General features: G+C 43.4%; 3 protein-coding genes across 4 annotated transcripts; 2 read left to right on the top strand and 1 right to left on the bottom strand.

Annotated features, from left to right (window-relative positions):
- The first annotated feature begins 680 nt into the window (after positions 1–680).
- LOC311020043 (uncharacterized protein) lies at positions 681–9,976 on the top strand. 2 transcript variants are annotated; one of them, XM_084019821.1, is made up of 14 exons: positions 681–819; positions 2,732–3,061; positions 3,146–3,454; positions 5,051–5,335; positions 5,410–5,554; positions 5,851–6,020; positions 6,095–6,376; positions 6,478–6,771; positions 6,865–7,152; positions 7,229–7,391; positions 8,129–8,289; positions 8,371–8,446; positions 9,450–9,477; positions 9,625–9,976. In XM_084019821.1, exons 1-14 carry the CDS (start codon positions 705–707, stop codon positions 9,742–9,744), a joined length of 2,766 nt encoding a protein of 921 aa, XP_083875947.1. In that variant the 5' UTR covers positions 681–704; the 3' UTR covers positions 9,745–9,976. The 2 variants fall into 2 exon arrangements, with proteins under 2 accessions (XP_083875947.1, XP_083875946.1); XM_084019820.1 differs by having other exon boundaries at positions 9,622–9,976.
- A 358-nt stretch (positions 9,977–10,334) lies between these two features.
- rrp8 (ribosomal RNA processing 8) lies at positions 10,335–13,682 on the bottom strand. Its single transcript, XM_084019253.1, has 7 exons — positions 13,437–13,682; positions 12,601–12,844; positions 11,686–12,514; positions 11,312–11,441; positions 11,127–11,233; positions 10,933–11,029; positions 10,335–10,793 (listed from the first exon to the last, which is right to left on the bottom strand). Exons 1-7 carry the CDS (start codon positions 13,539–13,541, stop codon positions 10,680–10,682), a joined length of 1,626 nt encoding a protein of 541 aa, XP_083875379.1. The 5' UTR covers positions 13,542–13,682; the 3' UTR covers positions 10,335–10,679.
- A 713-nt stretch (positions 13,683–14,395) lies between these two features.
- Positions 14,396–27,080, top strand: LOC311020312 (scaffold protein ILK). Its single transcript, XM_084020288.1, has 13 exons — positions 14,396–14,536; positions 15,550–15,802; positions 21,500–21,665; positions 22,745–22,840; positions 23,047–23,143; positions 23,234–23,317; positions 23,482–23,567; positions 23,657–23,766; positions 23,988–24,115; positions 24,322–24,443; positions 24,589–24,688; positions 25,322–25,452; positions 25,560–27,080. Exons 2-13 carry the CDS (start codon positions 15,714–15,716, stop codon positions 25,707–25,709), a joined length of 1,359 nt encoding a protein of 452 aa, XP_083876414.1. The 5' UTR covers positions 14,396–14,536; positions 15,550–15,713; the 3' UTR covers positions 25,710–27,080.
- Positions 27,081–27,724: the final 644 nt, after the last annotated feature.

Genomic DNA, 27,724 nt, shown 5'->3' with positions numbered 1-27,724 from the left:
GACAATTCAAAAAACCGTTGAAAACCACACTAAATCACAAGTGTCAGCTTTTTTTTTATCGGGTCATTTCATCCTCCTGAATGACTCAACACTAAAGTTGAGCTTGAACAGGAAATAATAAAGTATATATACTTTCCAAGGCAGTGCGAAACGTCTTTTACCTTCCTCACCCACATTTGTTTCTGTTTGCAGTTTTCCTCACAGGGTGACAAACTACTCAGCAAATAAGTCTGACTGAGAACACACACACACACACACACACACACACACACACACACACACAGCCTCAGAGTGACTTAGAGGAGCATTATGCCATAAACCAATAAGAAATGAATAATTTCAGGGTCTTGAGCATCCGTAGCGACAGGCAGCATCGGAGTGCCTCTGCAGGGACGGGATGGTACGGATGATGTATGGCTTCACCGACTCCCAAAGGTGCACCGCTGTACGATAACTGAACCAGCGCAGGGTGCACGGCGACCTGGAGGAGTAAACACTCTGGAGTGGAAACATTGTGAGAGACATGCAAATCTGCAGCAGCTCTGATACACAGAGGCAAAGGGGAGAAGCAGCATTACACACGCGTGCGTGTGCGTGCGTGCGTGCGTGCGTGTGCGTGTGTGTGTGTGTGTGTGTGTGTGAGAGAGCACACAGCTGTAGAGGGTGTGTGCATCTACCATAACCACAACACACACACACTTTAAATGCCCTTCTTCTGTACAGTGAGCTCTCCTCCACTCACTGACTTCGTCATGGGAAGCTCAGGGCTGTTGATTTTGGTTTTTGTCCTAAAAGTTGCTCACTGCTTGGAAGTTCTGGGTAAGTCTGCCGGGTTGCACTCCGCCTGTGACTGTCAGCTGTTTATGGGCTTCTTTTACTGGCCCTCACGCTCTTGTTTAACCTGTGGAATTTACACTAAACACTGCTGCTACGGTTTTCCTAAGTGATTAGTGTGATTATAATTGCACTCAGGCAGTAAAGCATCTAAACAATAACCGTATATTGCTGATGGCATGTTGCCGTTGTCGCCCCCAGCAATCAGTGCGTTATTACTGTCACCTAAAACCACATTAGTTTCTCTTTTTATAGCCTTTAAAAGTTAATCTGAGGTTTCTCTTTCGAGGAGGGGGGAACCCTCTGCAGCCTATCTGTAGATTCCCATCTGGGTTCTTTAGCTCCAGTGTTGCTGCTGTCACCGGGACGTTTTAAAGTAGAGAGTCTCCGTTTGTTTACCACAACCCCAGTCTGCAGAGGAAGAGTGGCCCCCCCGCGGGTGGACGGTTGCTCTTTGCTGAGGAAACGAAACGTCCCGGGGGTCTCAGGAAATACGATGCAGTGCATGAATAACTGATTTCTTTCCCCCTCGTTTATTACTCAGTTTGTATCCTTAAGGTGTGCCTTTTTCTCCATGTTTGGCTGACATTTATTTCTGGCAATAACCTGCAAGGGCAAATGAATTATAAACCCACGAGGCATAATTGAACTGATGCAGCACATTTATTTGCCTCCCTCTGTGTCCTTTCCCTCTTAAAAGGCGTTGGAGGCGCTCCACGTTACAGTTAGACCGGGTTTTCACGGCGTTTGAGGCTGTGTGCATCTTTGTTAGTTTTATTCTGCTCATCTGAATAGAGGTTCTTGGCTGCAAACTGTGTCCTCGAGTGCACTTTGAAGTCGGCGGAGGAAGCGAGATGAAAAGGACTCTGTATGCGTTGGAGTCTGCACACTGTCCTCTCTGCAAGGGTTCCTACCTGTCAGCTTCATCATGCTGATCTCAGAACAGTGTGGAGGGAAGCGGTCTGGATGGATCGGGGTGTAATGTTTGGACTGGGTTTTACTTTATTAACATAATGGAGTCCTCTATTAAACCACTAAACACTGAAGGAGCCAAGGTTGCATTTGTCAAGTTCTTGCCTTCAGCCTTTTGATCAATAAAGAGATATCCCGTCTTTGACTCATATTTTCATATCAGTTTTGGCTTCAAGGTTGACTTCTGTGATTCTGAGTTGACCATCTCTAATGGTGGAATTTAAATACATTAATTAATTTAGGTTAGATATGCATGTTCCCCTTAGGATGGATCTCAATATCATTACTAAACATCCTGTCTTTTCATTTAGCAGCACTATGGAATCAAAATTACATTTTTGTCCAATATTTGGTTTATATACTAAATGGAAAATGACAAATGCAGATAAATGTGTATATAAAAACATACATTTGATCTATTAATTTAAGTAATTTAAGTTTTAACACTCACCCATGCCCTGATTTATCCTTTTTGTACTAAAACAATAATAATTTATTTTTCCTTTGATAATACTATCAGCTTCTTTGTATTTAGTAATCATCACATTTTTATTCTGCAATTACACTAAACTCACATGGTAAACATCAGCACACATCGTTGTCATTGTGAGCCTGTTAGCATGACTCTTAGTCCGGCTTCATATTGATTAGTGATCGGCACGTTGTGATTATGATAAACGGACTGAGAACCACTGAGCCGGTGACTCTCATCCATCGGTTTCAGTTAACGAGTCAAAGACAATGGGATGTGCAGGAAAACCCTTTCACAGGCACAACCAAGGAGATCCATCAACCTGTCAGGAACAATCACATTCCCCTCTCAAGACATGTTTCTGCCTTGTTGGCGTTTGGCAATTTCAGGGTTTTCAGAGTTCACAACCTCTCATTGAACATTGCATTGTTGTTTTTGTTTTCGTGCTCTCAGATTCGGCTGGGGAGAAAATTCTCGAGGTCACTCGCAACGTCACGGCCGTCCTGGGCGAGGACGTCCACCTGAGCTGCAGGTATGTGGGCCACAGCGAGATCCTGAGCTCCCAGTGGAAACGCCAGGCCACCTCCAAGATTACATCCAAGCGGATGGCGGGATTTTATAACGGCAAAGCCTTCAGCCGCGATAACTTCACGAAGCCAGACTCCGTCACCAACCTCACGGTTCGGCTGAAGGTGTCCAGCGTGGACGTGGAGGGAGAATACACCTGTGAGTTTTCATCAGAGGAAGAGGATTTCTCAGAGGGCGTGTTCCTCACTGTCCTAGGTAAGATACAACTAAAAGGTCACTAATGATGGAGATGATGCATCTTTGACCCCAAAGGAGACTGACATGTTCACCCGTCCACAGCTCGGCCTGACGTTCAGATGCTGGTGACTGCAGAGACCATCAACGGCTCTCACTACCAGTCGGTGTCCTGCTCGGCGGTCGGCGGCAGGCCCGCGCCTCAGATCGGCTGGTTGGTGGACGGCCGCCCTCCTTCAGATCCACCTTTCACTGTGGACGTGAGTAAAGACGCTCACTCCAACGGCACCTCCACCCTCAGCAGCGTCCTCCGCTTCCCCACCCGTCTGCAGGACGAGGACAGCGTGACTTGTGTGGTCCGACACCCGGCCCTCCCAAACCCCCGACTCGCCACCGCCCGGGTGGAAACCTACAGTAAGCTCACGCACTTCTGTCGCATCTGCAGTAGTTTTGTAATCGTGCAAATCATGACTCAGCAATCTCACAACAACACTGTGCCTCCCTCTCCCACTCTGCTCCACATACACAGTGACACACCATAAATCACATTGCACAATGCAACGAATTCATGTGGGAATGCTTTTCCGTTCAAGAACATCAGTAACTTATATAACAGTGCAGCATGCAACTGTAATCCAGTTTATTTTAAGGTTTAGACTTAAAAACACAAATATTCTACATTTTGATATCAACATGATTCAATGTATATTTAAAAAAAAGGTTGATTGTTGTGATGCTAATGTTGCTTCGTATATTGTTAGTTTCTTCTGCCCCCCAGTGGCCAAAAAAATCAGATAATACAGATTTAAAATAAGCAACTATTTATATAAACGGACTATTTCTATTTGTTCATCCTTGGATTAGAAGTCAAACACTTAAAACTTTAATGCAAAACTTAAGCACATGCAAAGACACAAAACCTCTCACATGTTTGGTTTTGTTGTCACATCAAGTTACACGGCAATGTTCAAGTTGACACATGTTGGCTCTGGTTCCCGTCTTACATGTAGGCCCAAAGAAAACCAAGTCAGTGCTGTTGTGTGGTGCAGCATGTTGTCGCTCGTTAACGGAGCGTCTTCAGAATCTAGCAAAAATAATTATCCACATGTAAAACCCAGCTCAGTGTTGCCAACTCATTTCCAATGAAAGTAGCAGCTCTGGCTCCAAAAGTTGCTAAATCTAACAAGAAAGTTGCCAAGTCAGCAGATGAGCCTTGTAGACTCCATATAAGAACACAGTCATTACATCACTGATCGGTATTGTGAAGCCTTGAGTTTGTCACCATCTTGGCTGCTTTGCAACCAGTGAAAGGAAGTGACCATATTTGGACTGCGGATGGAAGAACAGCTAATCTGGCTAATTTTTTGGTCTTTTTTTTTCTTGATTCATTGATTGCTGACGAGCTGTAATAAGAATTTCAACACATTTTTGAAGAAGATGACCGTTAGCTCGAGCCAGCTCATTTGTCCGTGAGATATTCACACCCCACTTAAATACCACAGCTTAGGTCATTTTCCTAGCGCCGTGGTTAAATCCACACAGAGTAGGTGTTAACAGATGAAACGTTTAATGCCAAAGTGCTTTAACTCACTTTAATCGTATACATACCGCTCTCCAACCCCCGAGCTCACATCTCGTTCTCATTAGGGACGGCTGGCAATCGTATGACGCCACAACTTTTTTTTATGTATTTGATAATAGACTCTGATCTTTTCTGCATTAAAAGCCTGCAGTTCGTCTCAGCTGTAGTTGGACTGCAGCTGGGCCAGACATCTGCTCTCAGCTGCAGCCCAGCCAGCAGATGGGACAGGTGATAAGGCTAAGTCAGCACTCTGTAAAAACCCCGAGCAGAAGCCCCTCACGGCTTGTGTTCTAGCTCATCCGGCCCGGCTTCCTATTCAACGAAAAAACACCCAGAGCCTTCAACTTGATATCTGACTTTTTAAATTTGCTGGAAAAAACATTAGAGCCTGTGAAACTCTTCTCGTCTTTTCTCCCTGCTTCTTTAAGCGAGGCCAAATGTGACCGTTAAAGCGGAGATCGTACAACGAGGAGGAAGTGACTTCTGGGTGGTCTCGTGCATTTCATCTGGAGGAAGACCTGCCGCTGACATCACCTTGGCTTCGAGCACAGGCGAGGAGCTGCAGAGAGAGGACGAGGAAGTGGACTCAGACATGCAAAGGAGCTCGGTCGTCCTCCCTGCGATGGGGTACGGGGGGCACAACGTCACCTGTGTGTTCAATCACCCCAAATTTACACACAAAGAGTCACGAGGCGTTCCTCTGCCATCTTTTTGTGAGTATCGTACAGTGAAGTCACCCTCACGAAGGAAGGAGTTTTAGAAAACACGGATGTTTTATGCTCTGCAGATGTGTCTGAAATGAAGTTGCAATCAGAGCTGAGCAGCAACGGTGATGGCAATGAATCTTTAGAGGTGCAGGAAGGAGAGAGCAACACCGTCGTCCGCCTGCAGATCACTGGGAATGTGCCACATTACAACATCACCTGCAGGAAGTAAGAAATATACGGAGATGTAAAAAATCTGGCAACTTCTGGCCTGTAATTGTATATCTTCCTTTTATATCTCGTAGGAAAATATACAGAATAACAGAGAGACGGTTGAGGTGTTCATGTAGACTGAAACGTACCCTGGGGAGGATGTGGTTGCAGGTTTGGTGGCACCAAACCACAATGTGATAGACAGCAGGAACCAGATTTAAACACATTTCCTGATCTAAATAACAGTCGTGTTTTAATGAGTAAAACAATTCAAAGGAAAGCATGAATTAATCTTTTGTTTTGTGTTGTAGGGACGACGGACCCTTGCCCGAGGGCGTGGAGCTGGCTGGCAGCAGCCTCGTGATTCAGGGTCCTGTGGAGCCTCGGCATGGCGGCCTGTACGAATGTTGCTCCTCTTATCACCATCTCAAAGCAACGCTGAAGTTCAACATCACAGTCAGACCTCAAGTTACACAGATCGGTAGGTGATACTCTACTTTTGCATACGTTTCTTTCACGAGTGCATTTTTAATTTTCCCATGTTCTTCCTCTCAGTTCCTCCCACCATACGAGTTGATTTGCAGACTGAAGATGGACGGCGGGTGATCGAGTGCTCCGCGGCCGACGCCGTCCCTGCAGCCAACATGTCCTGGCTGCTACCAGAGGGCGTGTCTGGAGTCTCTTGGTTCAATTTCACTTCTCATAATGGAAGCCACTCTGTCAGGGGAGTCTTGCTCCTCCCCGCCTGCTCGCCCTGGGAGCTCGCTGCAGAGTGTGTGATAAATCACCCCGCGTTCGAGGAGCCAGAAAACAGAAGCGTAACCCTCCCTCTTTGCGGTATGGTTTGATATATCAAGCGATTTTGGATCATTCAGAGTAGCGGGACATATATACGGCCATATAAGCGCCATTTCTCAAAAGTTCTCTTTCCCACACAGCTTGTGTTAACATCACCGTCGGCTCCAGCGCCGCGTGGAGAGACGGTGACGAGTACACGGAGGTGGACTGCTCTGTGGAGAGCGTCGCCCCCGCAGCAACCGTCACCTGGCATGTTGGCGACAGCAGCCTCGGCTATCTGACCCACAGCCAAGTCCAGGCCGATGGTTTGGTATCGGCCCGCAGCTCTGCACGCTTCTTGTCTTCTTTGTATTCTGGTCAGAATCTGACCTGCACGGTGGAGCATCCGAGCCTGGAGGCACCGGAAAAAAGGACAATACACATTCCTGTGCACAGTACGTTATTTTCTTTCTCTTTTGAGATATTTCTCACCAACCTCACGCCGCTGCTCATCCACCTTCCTGTCACCCCCTTGTTTTCTTTTCCAGAAGCTTTCCCGGTGCTGAGCGTGTCTGTGGTGAGACAGCAGGACGCTCCCCTCTGGCTGGCAGTGTGTGACTGCCGAGGCGGGGGTGTCGGGGCCAACCTCGCCTGGCTCCTTCCCGAAAATGCCAAAGGCCAAACGTCCTTGCAGTCAGAGCATGAGGGGCGAGACATTAAAGCCAGGCTGACTTACCAGTTTCCTCTGGCCCTTCATGAAGGACAAGACCTGACTTGTGTGTATCACTTTGAACACGGAGCCACGGAGAAGAAGACCATTCACATCCCGAGATACTGTGAGTTTAACAGAAACTCCAAATAGTAGTAAATCACATAAATCCATTCAGCGATTCTAAACAGACTTTTCTGCAGACATCACCGCCGTGAGAGTCCTGAACCGCACCACTCCTCTGCAAAGCCGCTACGGCGGTGAACCCGTCGCACACCGGCTGGCTCTCCAGGAACATCATCTCTACCAGAGAGTGCTGCTCGGCGTCGAAGGCAACGTGCCAGAGTACAACCTCTACTGTGAGAGGTGATGAATCCGTTATTATCTTCCACCAGAGGAGTTAACAATTATCAGTCTGAAAACATAAACTGGTCATCAAGGAACCAAAGAAAGGACCTAAACCCACAATGAAAAAGTGTGGGCACTATGGTGTATTGATAGTAGGATGTGTGAGGTAGAATTGACCCAAAATACACACTAGAGCTCCAAATGTGTATTAATCCGCAGTTGAAAATATTTCCCAACTCTAGACTTTAGATAAGAAGTGGATTTTGTCAACCACAGGTTTGTGGACTACGGTTATGAAGCCTTGAATTCGACATTTTGGCCGTTGCGTCTCTGAATTTTTCCATCGAGTGAAAGGAAGTGACCAAGTAGTAGATCAAGAGAGAAGTTGGGTCATTTTCTCATAGACTTCCATGCAGTCAAACTTCTTTTTGCAATCTTTTTGCACCCCCTAAAGGCCAACAGAGAGAATGCAAGTTTAAGGCACTTCACTCTTGGCTTCACTTTTCAGACTTTGCTCCCAACAAACACACGAGTACTCCTATTACGAATTTGAGTAACATTGTGTAACAACTACAGTGCCCAGCTGTCTAAAACAAATTAGACTGAACATTAATGTCTTATAGGAACAGATGCAAACAGAGTAAGAAAGTCTGGAAAATTTAACACATCGTCTTTTCAAGTGATTTTTTCACAATATGAGAAATCTAAAATAATCCTGCAAAGACAAATTCAGTGAAATGTCCCTCGTGTCTCAGGAGTGATGGCTCGTTTGTCCCAATGGACGGGGCTGCGATGGTCTTCGAGTCGGAGGTCACGGCGCGGGATGAAGGCCTGTACAGCTGCCGTGCGTCCTTCTATCACCACACAGCTGTCGTCAACATTCAAGTGGAGGTCGCCAACGAGGACCAGCAGCTCGGTGAGGACTTTACTCAAGACTCTCTGATCACATCAGCATGCTGAGCTTTTTTAAAACTGTGTATGTACGTATGTGTTTCAGCACTCGTGTCCATCTTCTGCATGTCTTTGTCCTCGGCCATCCTCCTCACCCTCGTCGTCATCCTCTGGGTGTGCTGGTGAGTTTGAAACGCCTCCACACAGGTGACTGTTCACCGCTCCGGCAGGTGATGTGTTGACAGGCAAGCGAAGGTATAGAGACAAACAGGATGTGCGGATCGGTAACCCAACTCGACCAAAAACCCCAGTACCGTGCTGTTATTCACAAACAGGATGCAATGTGGCTGGAACGAGACAGGTGCCTCTACCACCGCAGCCCTGTTTGCAGACAGGTAGAAGCGAGAAACAGATTTATCTTCCCTGCTCTGGCTTTATGCAGCGCTACGTCTGGCACTTTGTGCAGCAGACCGATGAATAGGCCAACAAACAGCAATGCCACATTGAAGGTAAAAGTTCAGAAACATATTATTATTATAATGAACTTCAAGCATTCATCGAGAGAAATCCACAATGCATTCCTTAATATTGCTGTTTGGGGTGGAAAAAAGAAGAGTCGTTCTTCTTTTACGACTGATGTGGGATACCTGTCCCCATCCACATTTTTCACATCGACTGCACGAATCTAACTTCTCAAGAGTGTTTGTCTGGATCAGATCAGGCTTCGCTGGGAGTAAAGCCGCACTGTGCAGCACAACCGCGGCTCGGCAGCTATTTCAATAGGCCTGGCTCTCCGGTCAGAACATTTGGTCAAGGTGCCATTGGTCCATAGAGCCTCGGTCCCCATTATCCCCCCCGGCTCCTGTGGAAAGTTCCTGTCAGGCTAATTTGGGAAGGACAGTCACACGGCGTACAACGAGCAAGAAAACATGAGTGAAGAATCTATTTTGAAAGCAACGCCCCCCTTCACCGGGTTGATGAGGTCATAATATACACAGTTTCTGCTGCTGACGTGTGAGATCAATGACGAGGACTCGGGTCACCACTCGCTGCCTTCAATGTTATTCCTGCAGCATCATGCATGTGTCAGGTTAAGACACAGTGCCATCTAGTGGTCCTAAACCAACACTACAAGCTCCTCGAAACATTATTATTATTATTAACATAATCTCTTTTCTTTTACAGCAAGACGAATAGCAAGACACAATATAAGGTAAGGTTAACATTAGAAATATGTTCAGAAATCCTGTTTTTCATGGGAAATTCATCATGTTTTTATTGTTTTTGTCATTGTTATTATGGGAATATGAAAACAAAATGAACAATCTTGGTGCTGCACTCTCTCACTATAATCCAGCAGCGGGAGTCTCTCTCGGTCTTGACCTCTCTGATGATGGCGCCCGGCTCCCCCGAGGTGAAGAAGCCGGCGGCGACTGAAAACGGTTACTCCATCGTCATCGACATCAAGAGCACCGTGTGAAGATGAAAAAGAAGGCTTTTGGATTTACATTCTGCTTTACATCGTGCATTATGATTTCAATGTTTGTTTTAAGGAGCATATGTGTCATTTGTTTAATGCATTGAAATGAGTTTTCTTAATTGTGAATTTAACGCATTATTTTAGCACTTTTCTAACCTACTTGAATTTTGTACATTTCTTTTCCAATGCATTGTTTTTCCCAGTGTTTGTCAATAAAATCATCCAATAATAATATTTTTGTCCAATTTGCCATTTTGTAACCATGACAACAACAAAACACCTCCAGATATAGTAGAGATGACTCATTTAGCGTCACGGCTAGTGCCCTTGTGATGTCTTTGGTCGACTGAAACAGGAGCAGCTGCTGTGACGACTAACTATAAATACATTTTCACACCTTTTCATGATCCAGATGCAGACACACTCGTCTTCATCACATCCGGAGGTGGAAGAGCTGTTACACCCTCTTGTGGCAAGTGAGTACGTTTGAGTCACGATCCCTCAGACTGTAGTCTCTTCCTTTTTATAGTCAGAATAAATATCGGCATCAGAGATCTATTTGATGTTTCAGTTTCTGAAGAGTTTCTTAAAATATGACTCACAGTATAGATAGAAGGTTCATACAAACAATGTACTTTACTCCCCCAGAAGAAAACAAATACAATCACTGCTCCTCCTACTGTATATCATACAAACAGATTCATTAGTTTTATTAAATATGCATTTTATGTTTCACTTCTTCCTGATTTTTCAGTATTTATAAAACAGGAGAATTTCAACATTTGCACAAAGTGTTTTCTTATAAAACGTACTAATTTGTGGCTGAGACTTTGTACAAATAATGACTCGGCTCTGATGAAAATGTAGCCAAAACCTGCTCCTTCACAAAGGAAAGTATCGATATAATCCCACAGTTTATTCAAATGAACATGTATTCATCTTTTCTTGTAGACACAAGGCCTCAACTGCAGCCCAAATTGCTTTATATTTTCTGGAGCATCTCCCGTCTTCAGTAACTCGAAGGAGTAGAAATGAGTGTTTTCTGCGTCCTGAAGGAAAAAAACAATCACTTTTTAAGTCGGTCACTTTAGATCTTCCTTAAATACATTAATCCAAGTCTATTTGTTTGCAACAATAAAGCAGTTTACTGAATATTATTATTAGAGAGCAGACGGATGACTCAGTTACCTTGGACACCATCTTGAATCCCAGGTTTGCCAGAGCCGTGAGGAAGTTCCTCACGTTCTCGAACCTGCTCGCCACTTCTGCTATTTTAAGGACGCCCCTGCAATAAATGTGCAAAAACACTTATAGAGACATGAAGTATAGAAATGCACGAAACCGCCGCAGCTGCACTGGATGCATGCGACGTATTTATTTACCCCCTCTTTAAGACGCGGTTGGCCTCGGCTAGAAAGTCAGCCAGGTTGGTTCCCATGAGAGACAGGCAGAAGACGGCGATGTCCACCGAGCCGTCTCGAAGCGGGACCTGCACACGGAGGATGTGTTTTACTTTCAATCACACACACACACACACACTTATGCATAAAGAGCGACACACACTCACGTTGGCCATGTCGCAGACCGTGACGAGCTCGCAGGTCGCCGCCAAGTCGAAGCTGTGCACTTTGTTCTTCACGCCGCGCGCTATTTTACAGTCGCCACAACCGAAGTCTGCAACCACCAGAGAGGGAGGCCTGAAAGCAACGTTTACAGTTAGAGGAGTGTTAAAGAAGGAGCAACGCAACTTTACATGACATCTAAGGATCAACACAGAACCGATGCAGAATATATATATTATCAACGCCCACAGTGCAGCATTATCCCCTGCATTACATTTACGTATGAAAGGGATTTACTGTAGATATTGTGTGAAGAATATTTGATTATTCTGACTGTTTGGCTGCTTATGAGAATATTCCAGCGATTCTATAATCTCACTTTTGCCGGATGTACGCGATGATGGCGTCCACCGGGTTGGCGGGCCACCTCTGGACCTGCGCCGTGTATCCTCTGTGGTAGATCCCGAAGGCCTGCGGGTCCTGCTTGAACATGCGCCTGGCCTCGCCGCTCGACGTGCTGTACAACACTTCGTTGATGTAGCGGAAGCGAGCCGACTCCAGCCTCTGCTCCATGCGGGACCTCAGGGAGGCGGAGCGGCTCTGGATCGCCTCCTCTTCTGGGACCGCCGGCTCGTCCTCCGTCTCCGCCGGCGTCTCCCGGGAGACCGGGTCCTGGATTTGGAGCAATTTCCGTAGCTTCTCTCTTTTCTGAATCTGCTCTTTGCTCAGCTCAGGTTTCTGTCTTTTCAGGGGCGACTCCTCTATCTCCACTTCAGCTCCACGTGCTTCCTGTTTCAGACCATCGGGAGACGGTTCAGCTGCACCTTTTTCAGCTTTGCCACCAATCAGCTGCTCGTCTCCTCTGAGTGTTTCTGTTCTAGCGGCTACATCCTCTTCTGTCTTTTTCCTTTTCTGAGCTGGACGTTGCTTTTCCTTCTTCTTGGCTGGCGTCGGACTGTTGTTGCTATGTGCATCTATTTTGACTTCTTCCTTCGGCGTGCGTTGCTCTGCAGATTCATGGACTTCCTCCTCGGCTTTATTCGGTCTGAATTTATTTTGACATTTCCTCTTGTTCTTCATTTTGCTTTTCCACTGCTGTCTGCTCAGTCCCGCTGTGTTCGCCGGTTTGTTTACGTCCACCGCTGCAGGTTTGGTCATTTCTTTCTCCTTCGTCCCGCCCACGGAGGAGGTTTTTACCTTCATGGCCCCTTAAGGAAGAAGAATATCTTTATATGATCTAATATAACAGCAACATCACCGATTAGATCATTATCAACACCGTTTAATTACTCACCAACTTTGTTGTCTTTCTTGCTCTTTTGTGTTGCAGTCTGATCTACATCAGCATCGTCTCGCTGCTCGCCTGTCGTCTCGGCTTGCTTCCGTCTGTTCCTTCTTTTCTTCTTCCTCTTGGTGTGCGACGGGACCACGTCTGCCTCGCTGTCGCTGTCCTGCTGGTGGTCCTCGTTCTTCCAGTCCGGGACCGACCCCAGCGTCTGCAGGGTCCGCATCAGGCTCTTCTTTCCAACCAGCTTGGACTGATCAGTGGATTAAATCAGATAACATCATTAGCAGGGCTGGGGGATATATCAATATTATGATGGTTATTGTGATATGAGTTGGGATATTGTAAAATATTGTTGTGTTTTCCTGGTTTTAAAGGCTGCATCACAGTAAAGTCAGGTCATTGATTATATCCAAAAATCTAATTTAGTAAATATTTTGTGAAATCACCAGTATTCAACAACATTATCTTGATATCTATAAAGAATTCTTCATATCGTCCAGCCTTAATGATTAGTCCTTTTAACTGTTATTACTCCATTGACTCATTCATTCATGTGCAATAACAATATCACTCTACAACAATGTGCAATAGCAATATTCTGTGCAATATCACTGTTTCACTCATTTATAATATCTTTACTGTTACTTATTCATCATATATTTGTTCTGTTTTGCCCCTGGTTGTTGCACTATCCTCCAGAAAAGTTTCATTTATGCATGTTTTTCTCTGCTCATATATAATTGCAGGATATTGTCTCCCAAAACAGGAATAATTAATACGTAAATGTATAAAAACATTATATTGCTTCGCATCTCGCTGGCAGCAGCTGGATTTACATTTACCTTGACATTAGTGCTGCTGTTCGTCTTCGCTGAGTTTCTGAGGACAGCTTTGCTCAGGACCTGCGCGTCTTCTTCGTCACTCCAGTCTTCTTCCTCGTTAAACATGTTTCCCGGATGTAGAAAACAATGCTTTTATTAAACTCTTCTTTCATAAACGTGAAGCTAAATGTTATGGATGCAGCAGTTTCTTGTCAAAAAGCAAAAGCCACGTTGGTTTGTCTCATGTGCGCGAAAAGGAAGCAAAACAGAATTACACGGGCGCGTGTGGATGACGTAGGCACAGCACAGATTCATGGGACGTGAAGTTCTTAGAAACTACAAACGAACGACTTGCATTTTCTGTTCTTATTCGGGATTTGTAGAGTACAAAATCCAACTATTGTTATTATCATTATTACTTTTATTATTATTTATTATTATTATTATTATTATCATCTGTTATTTTTTAAGTACTGTACATTTATTTTAAGTACAATATTGAGGTATTTCCCTCAAATTTTCTCGTATTTCCATTTTATCCTACAAATACTTTTTTTAGTGCCTTTTACTCCACTGTATTTATTTGATACCTTGAGTTACTAGTTACTGTGTGCATTCAGATCAATAATACAAAATATGATCAACACATAAATTACGACTTATAAGTCTGGAAAAAGATGAGACTTGATTGGTCACAGCAGCAGTAAAGTAGGTAAATACATATATTAATGCATCAATACTTTAATGTAGTCCTACATAATTGTTTTTAAAAGGACCAATAGAAATCAGACAGACTATTTGGTTACTCATGGTAATTTTTACAGTAGTAAAATATCATCTTCCACTCCTGTACACAACCGTAACCTGTGATTTGTTGCCTCTTAAAGGTTATTTATAAAACTATAACCCGAGGCAGTGAATATTTGACTCCCTGCAGTCCCCCTTGCCGCCTGTAGGGGGCGGGGCGCTCTCTCCCTCTCACTGGACGCTACCACGTACGGACGTACGGCGGTTGAGGGTGTGGACGTCGCCTCAGCATTCAATCCAGCGGAGAGAGAGACAACATAACGCCGCTAATAACTTCTAACCGCGTTACACACCGCAACAGGCGTGAACGCCCGGTAAGTTCACCGCCTGGAAGGCACACTTTAACATCGTTTCGGCCTGTTTGAATAACTTATACTGTTTTGTGTTCATCTCAGTGAAGTGAAATGAGAGAAACGAGGGGAGGCAGCCCCGCGGCGGATAGTCGGCTAGCTTGTTAGCCTCTGTTTCATTTCGTCAACCGGAGGATGCTAGCTTGTGTGTGTGTGTGTGCGCAGCTAATCTACTTGGTTTTGGTTCGATCGAGTGGAGTGAAAACACACGATGCTGCTGGCAGGAGCTGGAGGGGACGATCGGCTAACTTAAACGAGCTATTAATGTGCTTTAGCTTGGTAGCAGGGCAAGCTAGGCTGTACAGGCTCATTACTGTGACACCAGGCTGTAGCTGTGTTTATGTTAACCCAACAAGTCGCTTCCTCATTGCATTGCAATGTAATTGTGTTTATCTATTACGAACCTAATGTTTGAAATCTATTTCGTCATCCATATTGTTTTGAAGTCAAAATTGTGATCTTAACTTATTTGCTAGCTTCATCAACATCACAATCTGTCGTCTTCTTCAGTTATGTCTTGCAATTGGCAAAACAAATGGCCTAAAAATCAAATATTTACAGTTTAGAGTCACATAAGAGAGAGAAAAGAAGCATTAAATAATCCTAATTCCACATTTATGTTTGAAAGATGTCTTAAATAAATGATTGCTTATCAAAATAAGTGCAGGGTTCATTGCTAACTGAATAATCAAATATATTCAAGTAATAAATAAAGAACAGAATTCCTCATGGCGCTGGGTAAAGATATGCATCTGCCCTGGTGTACAGTGTGCAAGTCACAACCAAGTGTGGTGATTCACAATGCTGTAAATATCACACCCACCCAGTATTACGTTAGATCCCATTGCTCAACACTGAGTTGCTTTCTTGTTTTAAGGTTTGTACTGCAGGATCATGATAGACTTTTGTTGTGTCTGGAATAGAGATCAAACTGACTGAAAACTTTCTTAACGGAGGAACTTCCCCTTTTTTTCCAGGGTTGTTGAGCTCTGATCGTGTCCCTCATTATCCCAGATGAGGGACTGATGCTGGCCAGGACTGTGCTGAACCCCCCCGGGTCCCCTCTGTCATCCGTCCCACTTCAGTTCTGCATCTGCTCCCGCGGGTGCAGCTTGAGACAAGGGAGAGTACGCCAGTGAAAATGGATGATATCTTCACGCAGTGTCGGGAAGGCAACGCCGTGGCAGTTCGGTTATGGTTGGACAATACGGAGAATGACCTCAATCAAGGGTGAGACGAAGCTTATTGATTTTGTGTATTGTTAATGGCGTCCAGAATTCACAAATCACTTTCCTCTGTGGCTAATCAGGTTATTGAACGCGATATCAAAATAGCATTCATCACTAAGCATGACTGCTCTTGTTGTCATTAAGGGTGTGTTATAACTTGCCGGGTTAAAGATTTAAAAACGAACCACAAACTAATGAGCTTGTTTTCTTTCTAAACAAAATATCAATACATGCTGACGAATCAACAAGAATGTGAGATTGTGAAACATTTTGCAACCAATGATTACTCTTCCGCGGTTGTTCTTTATCTGCATGAGAGTTTAGAAGTTGCGTTGACAAGCCCAACTTCCTATGCAGGCTGAGATCCCGCCTTCCCAGTCTCTGGAGACAGATCGTGGCCTGTGATTGAACCCATTTCCTTGTGGGCACATGTTTATGTCCAGAATGCAAGCGGAGTAATTCAAAAGCGTGATGTTGGACAGGAAACCCTGCTGTGATGGCAGAATTAGTCACGCTTACAGTTGGCTGGGCATGAATTTAGACCCCGTGAAACTTTAAATACAGACTGGACACGACCGCAAAGAATGCTGCAGGCTTCTGTAAGATTTTACAAGTTTATTGTAGGAAATATCTGCCGGATAGTTCCAGATCACCGGTCAGTCCTGAGTAGTATCCTCAGCTGACTCTGTAAAGATAAACTTGGCAGCGGTTGCCAGTCCAGTGTGATGGCCACCTGGGAAGCTTCCCTTTTGGAGTCCTCTGTCCTAGATTTAGACTCCCGGTATTTGTTTTCAGAGCAAGCAAAGAGGGAAGGAGTTAATCCATTTAATTATGATTACTGTTTACCTCGTAGCTGCTCCCTTTTTGTTTTTCACTGTAGTACTTTTATGGTAGAAAGGTTGAGCACATTAAAAACTTGTTTGATTGTTTTTTATTCAGTGTTTCTATACTGCTTTGTAACTTTACAAAGGGTTTGGTGTCAAGTATCAGAAGAAAGCGGAAGTTTAATTTTCTTTTATTACTGTTTATCATAAACATGTTTCGTTGAAGAGAAATGATTTATAACATACATAAGTTACCATTGAGTACTCAAGTAATAATGTGATTAATAATAAGACTGTGAAAAGATGGATGTTGCCTTTATGAGGTACATTTTAATTTGGGCTTGAAATAGTAAATTGTTGTTATTTGGTTTGTGTTTTCTTGTTTGTCATAACGATAAAATAGGGATTTATATATGAAATACAATATTAGAATTTCAAGGAGTAGCGTTTAAAGTTTAATAAAATACAAAAAGTCAGCACACTTAAGATCCCAAATTGTCATTTTCTTCGTTGCAGATTTATGGCTTTTCTTCCCTTTAATATTCACTATTTGTGCAGAAATTAAGAGACTTTTATTTTTTCCATTATTGAAAGCCTGCATCGAGCCACGTGAATACGTGATGCATTCCCCACATGCTACTCGTCCATTAGCTGATTGCACGTCAAGTTCCCTTTTTTCCGGTTGATATATTATCTCCTCCAGTGGGGATAAAAATCATTCATCCTTTCTTTTTCATTCCCCTGCAGAACTTCTGATTCCTCCCTCCCTCTGTTTCAGTTACCCCGCTATAACTCACAGATCCTCCCCGTACTGTTTGCTCCTTGATGATTGTGTTTACATGTAACTCCCAGAGAGTAGTAGTGGAATGCTGAATCTCCTTACAAGGAGTAACACCCAGGGCTCGAGGGAAACATCTACCACCTACCAAAACTGAGAGAGGGGGAGGAGATTGTTGTAGTGGGGCAGGACTGGAAGAGTTATGTGTGACGAGACAGAGGATCTTTGTGTGTGTGATGGTGGTGGTAGTGGTGAGGGGGGGGCAGAGATAGTGAATTTTTCAAACAAGAAATGCACAGTAAGCCATAGCAGAGCACATCACTGCCCCCTCCTCCACTTATGTGCTTCCTGTATTCGTCTCCCAGCGGTATTAGATAGCTCCACTCATTTCCCCTCAACATTTCCTCCCAACATTTCATTCCAAAGTTAAAAGTAAAGATGTTTACATCACAGTCATTAGCTCTGGTCTTCTCTGAAAGGGTTTGACACACTGCCTCTTTGCTAGTTTGTGCGTAATATTAGTACGGGTTTGTAGTATTGTCTGCAAAATTAGCATGGGAGGGGTTTTAAATTCAAGTTTTATGGAGGGATGGAACAATTACTTAGTTAATGGATAAGTCTAGGCCTGCAACTGACTATTAGTTCCTCAGATAAAAGTGAAAAAATGTCCATTATACTTTCTCAGAGACCATGTCGATGTCTTCAGATTCTTCATTTAGTCCGAACATCACGCCAAAACCCAGTTATATTCAGTTAAATGTCACAAATAACAAAGAAAACCAGCAAATCCTCACATTTGGAAGTTTTGGATTTAGAGAATGTTTGGCATTTTTGGTTGTTAAAAGGACTAAAATGCTTAATGATTATCAAAATAATTGCTGGGGAATTTTCTGACGATCGGCTAATTGATTCATCAGCTAATTGTTTCACCTCTAAATAAGTCAGGTGACTGACAATGAATCTGCTGTTAAAAGTTGATTACTAGTCGTGTGCAGATGTGCTGCTTTCCCTTGTCCTAATAATACGTTTGTATAGAGTATCATTGGATTTTAGACAATAGTGGAAAAACAAACAAATGTCAACTTGAGGAAATCATGATGCCATGTCAACGTTTTATAGAACAAGTGATTAATTGAGAACATAGTTGGCATGTAAAATAATTCTTTGATGCCGCCCTCGTTGTCTGAAATCAGTGTTGATTACAAACTTAAGGGTGATCACGCCCTCTGCTCAACCTGCATTCCCGAGAGCCTCGTTTGTGTTGTTTGCTCTCGGAGGACTGAGGTCGATGCTCATGTGATTTCTTTGGCCTGTGCCTATGTAATCGTGGCTTCGATGGTTATCTGTATTTAGCCTCCAGTGTAAACGTATATCCAAAAGAAGTCCTGGCCTGTGCATGTGTGTGAATACCAGTTTGAGCAGAACGCTTCCCCTTTTCGCTCATGGTCGACAGTTTAACTTATTTTTACAGAGTTTACTGTGTTGTTATGGTTTTGGATCCTTTCCTTTTCATAACAGATTTCGGGTGATTTCATCTCTAGCAGTTCTTCCAAACAGGCTCTTAGACTTCAGCAGGAGTCATCTGTACAATAATGATTGCTTTCTTAATCTGAGGTTCATGTATGAGTACCCAATCGGCCTTTTCATATCGGGTATCCTCAGATATCGAGTTTGATCCAGACTTAGTACAGTGTTGTGGTACTAGGTATTGATTGACTCAAGACATCTCTAATGCCGTGCATCCTAGTGGGCTGTAGTAGCTGCACTTATTGTAGATATTGTTGTCAATTTCTAGCCCACAGTGCCATAAATCCTGCTTTTTCAGTATTTTATAGTGCCTAAAATATTTCATTGACGTTTCATATAAAGAACAGAAATCCTAAAACCATCTCCAGTGTAAGGACATTGTTGTCCTCTTCATTGTGGGATGCTTGTGTGGCTTTAGGCCTCAGGCTTGTTACATTCGGCCTGGTGGGGATGTCAGGCCAGAGACATACAGGCTGCAGACAAGGGCTCTTCCTCTGGCTTTTCCTTCTGCTAAACTGAGCACTGTTGGCAGGTGGAAGTGCCTGAAATAAATCACCGCAGCCAGTGTGGTGTGGGTGAGCATGGAGGAAACCCTGGCACTCAAGTGCCTCTGGGTTACGGGGATGAAGCTAGCTTAAAGGGAGAATCTATCCTATAAAAAGGGCTCCCACATAGAAATACACACAGAGAAACCAGAGCCCCGAGCCTCACTTCATGTGTTTTGTATGTGGATTGGAGCCCTTTTGTTTATACTACATGATCATCAGTCAGTTATCAATTGGGAATGAATGTAACAAATATGAATGCGCTACTTGTGTTATTTGCAATAAATGTTATAATACCAAAAAAAGTCAGAGATATGAATATACAGCAAGAAAAAAAAATTCAATATTCAGCTCATGCACATCTTTTTCCAGTGAACATCCCTTTTATTGAATAACAATCTTGATATAAGATGATCATAATGATGATAATTTGTCACTTCTCTTCCCTGATAGACAGCTTTTTATGTATTTATTTTTATTATTCTCAAATATTTACGGTTATCTCGGCAGTGGATATTCATCACGATCAACCAATTGAGGTTTTTTTTTTTTTATCAAGATCTGCGATAAAATTCTACACGGTCTCATCCCTAGACTGATTTCATACTGAATGACTAATCAATGCATCGTCTGTTCGTTTCTGCTTGTAAATCTAAGACCATAGCTAAGCAGGATGATAATTTAGTTTGTGTGCACTCTTCAGCGATTTAAGAATGGAGCCATAAACTTCATAACTCCTGAAGAGACTCGAACTTAACACAGAAAACTTCAGTGAGTCGGTGGGAGGTTTCCTCTCATAAAACGCTAATTTGTTTTCAGAATTTGGCCTTTTGGTCTGAGAGGAAATTGCTCACAGAGCAGATCTGGTCTCCCAGATGCACAGATGGATGTGTGTTGTGGAACTGAGGGTCTCTGTGGGGCTCCCGATGCTGTTTTTTTCTGCTCGGCTGTGTGACTCAGAGCCAGTGAGTTGATGGCTGGGGGTACAGGGTTCAGATTCCTGCAGATTCACAATACTCCCTCAGTTCTCAGATCGCATCATTATGCTGTCTGCCTACTCATAATGTCAGAGCAAGTGCATAACTTTATTATCCGGAGGATTTGCGGTGGTGTCTTAGCACAAACGATGAAAACACCCACATGGAAAAGTAAAGTGTATGGAAAGTGGAGCGTGTCATCAGAGCAGTCCAGCTGCTGAGAGGGAGAGGATGGATGTGACTGGGAGAAGGGAGTTGTGAGACTCCGATGAGGGAGGAGACCTAGTATGTGAGGAGGAGGAGGAGGAGGAGGAGGAGGAGGAGGTGGTCACCACAGCCAGGCGGAGAGGGCAGGGAACTGAAAGATGACACAATCACACGCAGCAGCTGGAGTGTGTGAAGTTTCACTGGGCCTTATAAGGACCGCAGCAAATGCTCGGCCTACTGTCTCTTCCTGATAGACTCTCTGTCACTCGGCTCCTGTTGCGTCTAAATCTCTCAGTCTTTATCTCTTTTTCTCTGAGACGGTACGCCATCAGTCACTCTGACATGTGTCGCTGCCAGTGTCGCACAAAGACAAAGAGGCGTGATGGGCATCAGCTTCCTTTTTCTCAAGTTCAAATTCAAAGCTGAGTGTCATGGTACTGAATACCCCTAAAACAACGTTCTAATATTTAGTTGCCCTTGAATTAGGAAGCTAACTTTGTAAACAGCTTCACACAACAGTCTAAATATGGTCACTTCCTTCACTGCAATAATTCAAAGATGGCAAAGGCAAAAAACTCAAGGTTTCAAAACATTCTTACGCACTCAGTGTCTGTATGCAATGCATTCGACCATAGCAAAACAGCTTATTACATTCATGTACAGTATAATTTTATATGCTTTAAAAAACAGCCCCAGTTATACCACAGAGTTGTTTGCTGGGAAACACAACATACTGAGAATAACTGCAGGACAGGCAGGAAACGTTGCTACATCCTCGCTGTGCTGGAGGGTTTTTTTGTGAAACCTGTGCTGAATATGAATTCTCCTGTTTCTCTGTAGAGACGACCACGGCTTCAGCCCTCTCCACTGGGCGTGCAGGGAGGGCCGCTCCAGCGTGGTGGACATGCTCATCATGAGAGGGGCTCGAATCAACGTCATGAACCGTGGAGACGACACGCCTCTGCACCTGGCCTCCAGCCACGGACATCGTGACATCGTGGGAAAGGTGGGGGTTTGTGAACACCGTGATGCTGGAACATCATCGGCCTGTAAAACTCTTTCTGATCAATACCAAAATATGAGCTACCTCCACGTCATTACAACATGACCAACTCTCCCTGTGGTCTATTTGTCAGAATAAAGCCAGAGCTGTGGACGTTTGCTTCATAAACAACACCAGAACTAAACTAAAAAATGATATATTTTGAGCAGCAATTTACTTAGATCTTGTCTGTTGCAGTTCCACCATAAGTAATTTAGAACTGAAGGGAGGACAGAGGGAGGGTTTGGCAATTTGTCAGTGTTGGAAGATGGAATGTTTTAGTGGCTGCAAATATGATTATAAATCCAACTACTTCATTTGTTAGCAAGCCATTTATGATGGGGGAAAGAAGCAGTTAGGTTGTGCAAATGTTTTTATTAATCCTTTATTTGTACAGGGACAGTCAGTTTTTCCACTTGCTAATTTTTCAAATACATCTTAAAGGCTAGACGAAGACGATAGGACAATTACATCAGCCGCAGGCTAAATCTATAGCTGATTGACATTTTATGACCAATTTTAATTAGCTAATATCAGTTCAAATTGACCATTTAAAAGCACAATTTGGGCACAATCAGTAGCTGCAATTCAATCAGCAATACAGTTCACAGGCTCCTACGCAGCATAAATAAACCCATCACCGACAAGATTCCCTTTAAGATGTGGGTGTACTGTGTGTCCTGTTTTAAAGCTTTGTAATCCACTGGTTCGCTTTTGCAGATGCCGTGTAATGTGTGTACACCATTTTATAGTAGGTTTTGTAAAACAGCAGATCTGGTGGTTTAAAAATATCAGTGTGTCTTGTATCGGAGTGTATGCAATAATGTGAGGCCTCTGCTGCAGGGTGTCTGATTTAGAATGGCTGCCAGGCAGCTATTGAGTTTAATGTTAGGCATGTCTCAATTCCTCTGGTATGCGTCCACAAGCAAGAGGAAATTCTCTGATTTTGGTTGGCAGCGTTGACGTTCGTCCCTGTGTACAGCCCAAACAAGATCCGACAGCCCGGTTGTGCATGAAATCCTTTGTTTCTGCCTCTCTTTCAGCTGATCCAGTGCAAAGCAGACACTAATGCAGCCAACGAACACGGGAACACACCACTGCATTACGCCTGCTTCTGGGGCCAAGACCAAGTGGCTGAGGTTAGTGCGCCCCCTGGTGGTTTTAAAGCTGAGATTTACCAGCTGTTATGTGTAATTCTCGTGATGATACACTATTAAAGTCCAGCTCAAATTTTTCTCCCAGGAAAACAAAATACTGCCTAACGATACGGAAGCTAGATACTCTTGAAATGCTATTTCAGCTTGACTTTAAAATGTAGCTGACACCAATCTGTCCTTGTACTCAGGACCTCGTGACTAACGGGGCTCAGGTGAGCATCTGTAACAAATATGGGGAAACTCCGATGGACAAAGGCAAACCTCACCTGCGTGAACTCCTCAGAGGTAACCTGACGATTTCAATGTGTTGAAATACATTTTTGATCGTCGTTGTGTTCACAATTTCTCATTGCAAACCTTCCTTCCGCCACTCAGAAAAGGCTGAGAAAATGGGACAGAGCTTGACTAAAATTCCCTTCAAGGACACGTTCTGGAAAGGCACCACCAGGACTCGACCCCGTGAGTCCCGCTCACACACAAACCAGTTTCCATCAGGCGCTTTGGTCTTGGTGCTGCATGAAAGGCAAAATGTTCCTTGCTGGCCTCCAGATGAATTTTAATGTGGTCTTTGAAATTTCCCGTGAATAATGGGGCTTTTGTCTGACTCCATCTTGCATTTTTAGGCAATGGGACGTTGAACAAACATGCAGGCGTCGACTACAAACAGCTCTCACTGCTGACTAAAATAAATGAGAACCAGTCCGGAGAGGTACTTCTGATCTTATTTGCTTCTCATACTGCATGCAAAAGTACACAACATTAATTTAGCCTTTTACTGTGCTTGATGTCTGTCTGTAGCTGTGGCAGGGGCGCTGGCAAGGGAATGAGATTGTTGTTAAGGTGCTAAAGGTTCGCGACTGGACCACAAGGAAAAGCAGAGACTTCAACGAGGAATATCCCAAACTCAGGTTATTATTCATTTCTGACTTTTCTACAGCCTCTGTGTCCTGTGCTGTGCCGCTCATTTGTCTGTTTGCATTGTGTTGAACCAAACTGTATATATATTATTTATTTGTGGGAGTGTTGCATCTCATACAAGCCGTCTTTTTATGTCAAATCCTCTGTGGGTTTGCTTCTTTTTGTCTGTCTGTCTGTCTCTCCTGTCGCTCCCTCTTGGGCTCCATCCCAGGATATTTTCCCACCCGAATGTCCTACCCATGTTGGGAGCATGTCAGTCTCCTCCTGCCCCTCACCCCATCATCATCACACACTTGATGCCTTATGGCTCCCTCTACAACGTGCTGCATGAAGGCACCAGTGAGTACTTCTACTCCGGTCACAAAGTCCGTACTTGTCCCCACTTTTGGGTGGTTTGCAGGGATTTGTGATGTGTTGCACTTGCGCATCTGTCATGATGTTGTCATCACTTTTTGTACGGTAGCAATTTCATTATCAATTTTGGTGAGTGGTGGAAGTGTGGGTGGCTGAAACCTGTTATGATTTGTCACTCATCCCGCTGTCAGACTTTGTGGTGGACCAGACACAGGCGGTGAAGTTTGCTCTGGACATTGCTTGTGGAATGGCCTTCTTACACACACTTGAACCCATGATCCCTCGCCACTATCTCAACAGCAGGAGTGTTATGGTAAGAAGAAGTTGTGGTTTCAGCGTGGCTTTCAGGATCACAAATGAACTGACATCAAAGGAAGTTGTGCAAACTGCAGAAGGAGGAAGTGTTTGTCTGTTACACTTTAAAGTGACAACTCAGTCAGTGCTCCTTGTTTCCACAGATAGATGAAGACATGACAGCCAGGATCAGCATGGCAGATGTCAAGTTCTCCTTCCAGTGTCCTGGCAGGATGTACTCGCCTGCATGGGTAGCCCCAGAGGGTAGGCATCACTCACACGGCACTGATCTAAAGTGACAGCCTCACAAGCTCCAGCACAAACGATGGATATGGGCAACTCCTGACTGTGTCGGAGCTAAATGTGATCTGCAACTGATTTTCCCTTGAGATACAGTGAAATCTAAGCAAGCTGGGAATGTAAGCTGATTACAAAAATGTGAAAATAACCAGGGAACATCTGCAGAAACAAAGAGTAACAACAATCCACAGAAGAGGGTTTATGTTTGTAACAGTGCATGGAGCATGATGGCGGTGACTGCATTGGATATAGGAGACTTGTTACCATAGAAACAACCCCCATACAGTCTATGTATAGTGGGTAGTGAGCCACACTGAGAGAGTGTTGCTATTGATAAGGTGCAAATGAATAGATTTGCAAAACCGACAAAAGAACATTAGTTCTACCACCCACCACCAAATTCTGTTCTCAAATGTTAACACTTAATGGTTTCTTTAATTATTTATCCAAATATTTATTACTAAAAATATGAATCACATTCATGTAAAAATGAATTATGCATTTCAGCCTAATAGTCACAAATGTGTGCTTGGTTGTGCTTCAATAGAAGTGCTTTTTTCCAGTGTGTTTGAACCTTCACTTCTCTGTGATCTCCAGCCCTGCAGAAGAAGCCGGAGGAGATCAACCGTCGGTCAGCAGACATGTGGAGCTTTGCTATCCTGCTGTGGGAGTTGGTGACCAGAGAAGTGCCGTATGCTGACCTCTCCAACATGGAAATTGGCATGAAGGTTAGCACAGCTATCTTTAGATTTACCGACTGAGTAGCAAATACAAAATAAAGTAAACTCATAGCTTTTTCTTTTCTACAGTAACACATGTCTGTTTTGGCTCTCAGGTTGCCTTGGAGGGTTTGAGGCCCACTATCCCGCCCGGTATTTCACCCCACATTTGCAAGCTCATGAAGATATGCATGAACGAGGATCCGGCAAAGAGGCCTAAATTTGACATGATTGTGCCAATTCTGGAAAAAATGCAGGACAAGTGAAAAAAGCTCCTCCGGCGTCCTGTACTGAACCGTTGAATTAGGGGGACGTGTTTCCCCCAAATATCACTCTGATATGGTGGTGTGGTGCTTACCAGTATTGCCTTAAACTCTTACTCTACCGCTGCATTCAGCACCACTGTAGCTTCTGAGATGAATTCAGCAACAGTCACGTCTTTTTATGTTGTGTGTGTTTTTTTTTCAATGTGATATAAGTTTTTTTATTAGTGTCTTCATCTTTGTCACTGATCTGCTGATGCTGTCTTTGCAGGAGCTTTATGACTGTCTGCCTTCTGAACTGTAAACATGTGGACTGAGTACAATCCTCTTCAATCTTCTAGACTGAATAACCTGTGGAGGTCAGCATGGCGGTCTGCTGCATTGCTTCAGGGGATTTAAGGCCTTGTTTTTCTTATCGGGAGTTGGCTCACTATTTAAAAAAGTCACCCTGGAAGAAAAGCGCTCCTCTATAATGATGGCTCTTAATAAAAAAAAATAGCTCAAAAGCTTGTCTTGTGGGGGGGGGAGTTGTTGTCCGCAGCAAACTGTATGCAAGTGGAGAAGCATGGCAAATGTCTGAAACCAAGCATTTAAACAACATGTAAGATTAAGAAAATGTGTATGAATGAGCGTTGGATGACTATCAGTGTTGTAGCAGCTTGGCTGTGGTGAATGTCTAGTGCTTGACCTGCTGACAATGTTGTAAAACTGGCCATAGAAACTCTATTTCCAGCTCAGTGAAATGATCATTGCAATGTGGGAAGATTACTTTTTGAAAAATGCATTGCAAGATGGCTGATTTTCTCTTGTTAATTGCAAAAAATGGAATGTTATTAACTAGTTTACTCAAATCTATTCCTGCAATCTAGTTTATTTTTCATTATTGGCCCTTTGAAACCTCAACATAACAGTTTTATTATGATTGAAATCTTTTAAATACGTCTAAAAGTCTTCATGCTTAACTCAAGTGTTATTTTAATGTTGAATACTGGCAATCTATGTAATCCAACATGTAATACCTTGTTTAGATTGTAATTTATTCATGGTTATGATAGGTACAGCTATAATTTGTTGTTATGTTGTTGAGCATTGGGACTCTCTTGCCTCCCACTTTTATTGCTACAACAGAAGCAGCTGCCAGCAGAAGGCGGCTGGTACATTAAGCGTGGTTTTAACATCCTGCCACATTGTTTTCTCACTTTGTTTTATGGTTTTGCACCTCATGGGGTTATTTCTTCCACCAGCATCGTCTCTGTGCCTCCACCAGCTTGCTTGTTTGTGCCGAATCACAGGTTGAAGCCAAAATCAAGAATGACTTATATAAATGTATGTATTTATATATATAAGTATATTAAAAAGGAAAAATATGGGCAACTTGAATGTGTGATTTTTGGAATGGGAATTTGATGATTTTGGAATTTGAAAAAAAAAAGTGAAATCTTGCATTAAAACCAGCATCATTATCATGCCTGTGTTATGTAACTGTTGATATAGAATGCAACATGGGATAGTGCTTTTGTGATATTCTTGTAGGATTTACTTTCTTTATATAACAAATTAGCGATGGAAAAGGCTTACATGTATTTTAAGGAAATATAAAAAATGTAATGCTGAAATTGGTGGTCCTTAAATCACTAATGAAAATATGGAATAACAAAAATAATTTAATAACTTTATTTTCTAATAGTGACCTCACTACTAGTTACTAAAAAAGCACGGAGATGATTTATTACGTTAGTAATCTGATTATAAAAATTATCAGTTGGTAAGACTGTAATAAACCTCAAGTACGCAGTTATAAATGTTAGTGTAAGTCATTGATAAAAAAGGTCCTTATAAAAAGTCTGCAGTATTAAATGTAAATTAACAGTCAGAGGGATTCTGGTCAAGGTGCCCAGCAGCTGTTTTCCAGAAGGTCAGAGGTCAAATCCATTCCAGTTGTCTAAGGACTTCAAGAGCACAGACCGCCTGCTAGAAAAACATTAACAGGAACTAAAACGAGTTTCCCCCACAGCTGA

The sequence above is a fragment of the Eutrigla gurnardus genome (genome assembly GCF_963514095.1).
Source record: "Eutrigla gurnardus genome assembly, chromosome: 10".
NCBI classification, from domain to species: domain Eukaryota; kingdom Metazoa; phylum Chordata; class Actinopteri; order Perciformes; family Triglidae; genus Eutrigla; species Eutrigla gurnardus.
Note: the sequence above shows the minus strand (reverse complement) of the source record. Positions and strands in the feature narration are given on the sequence as shown.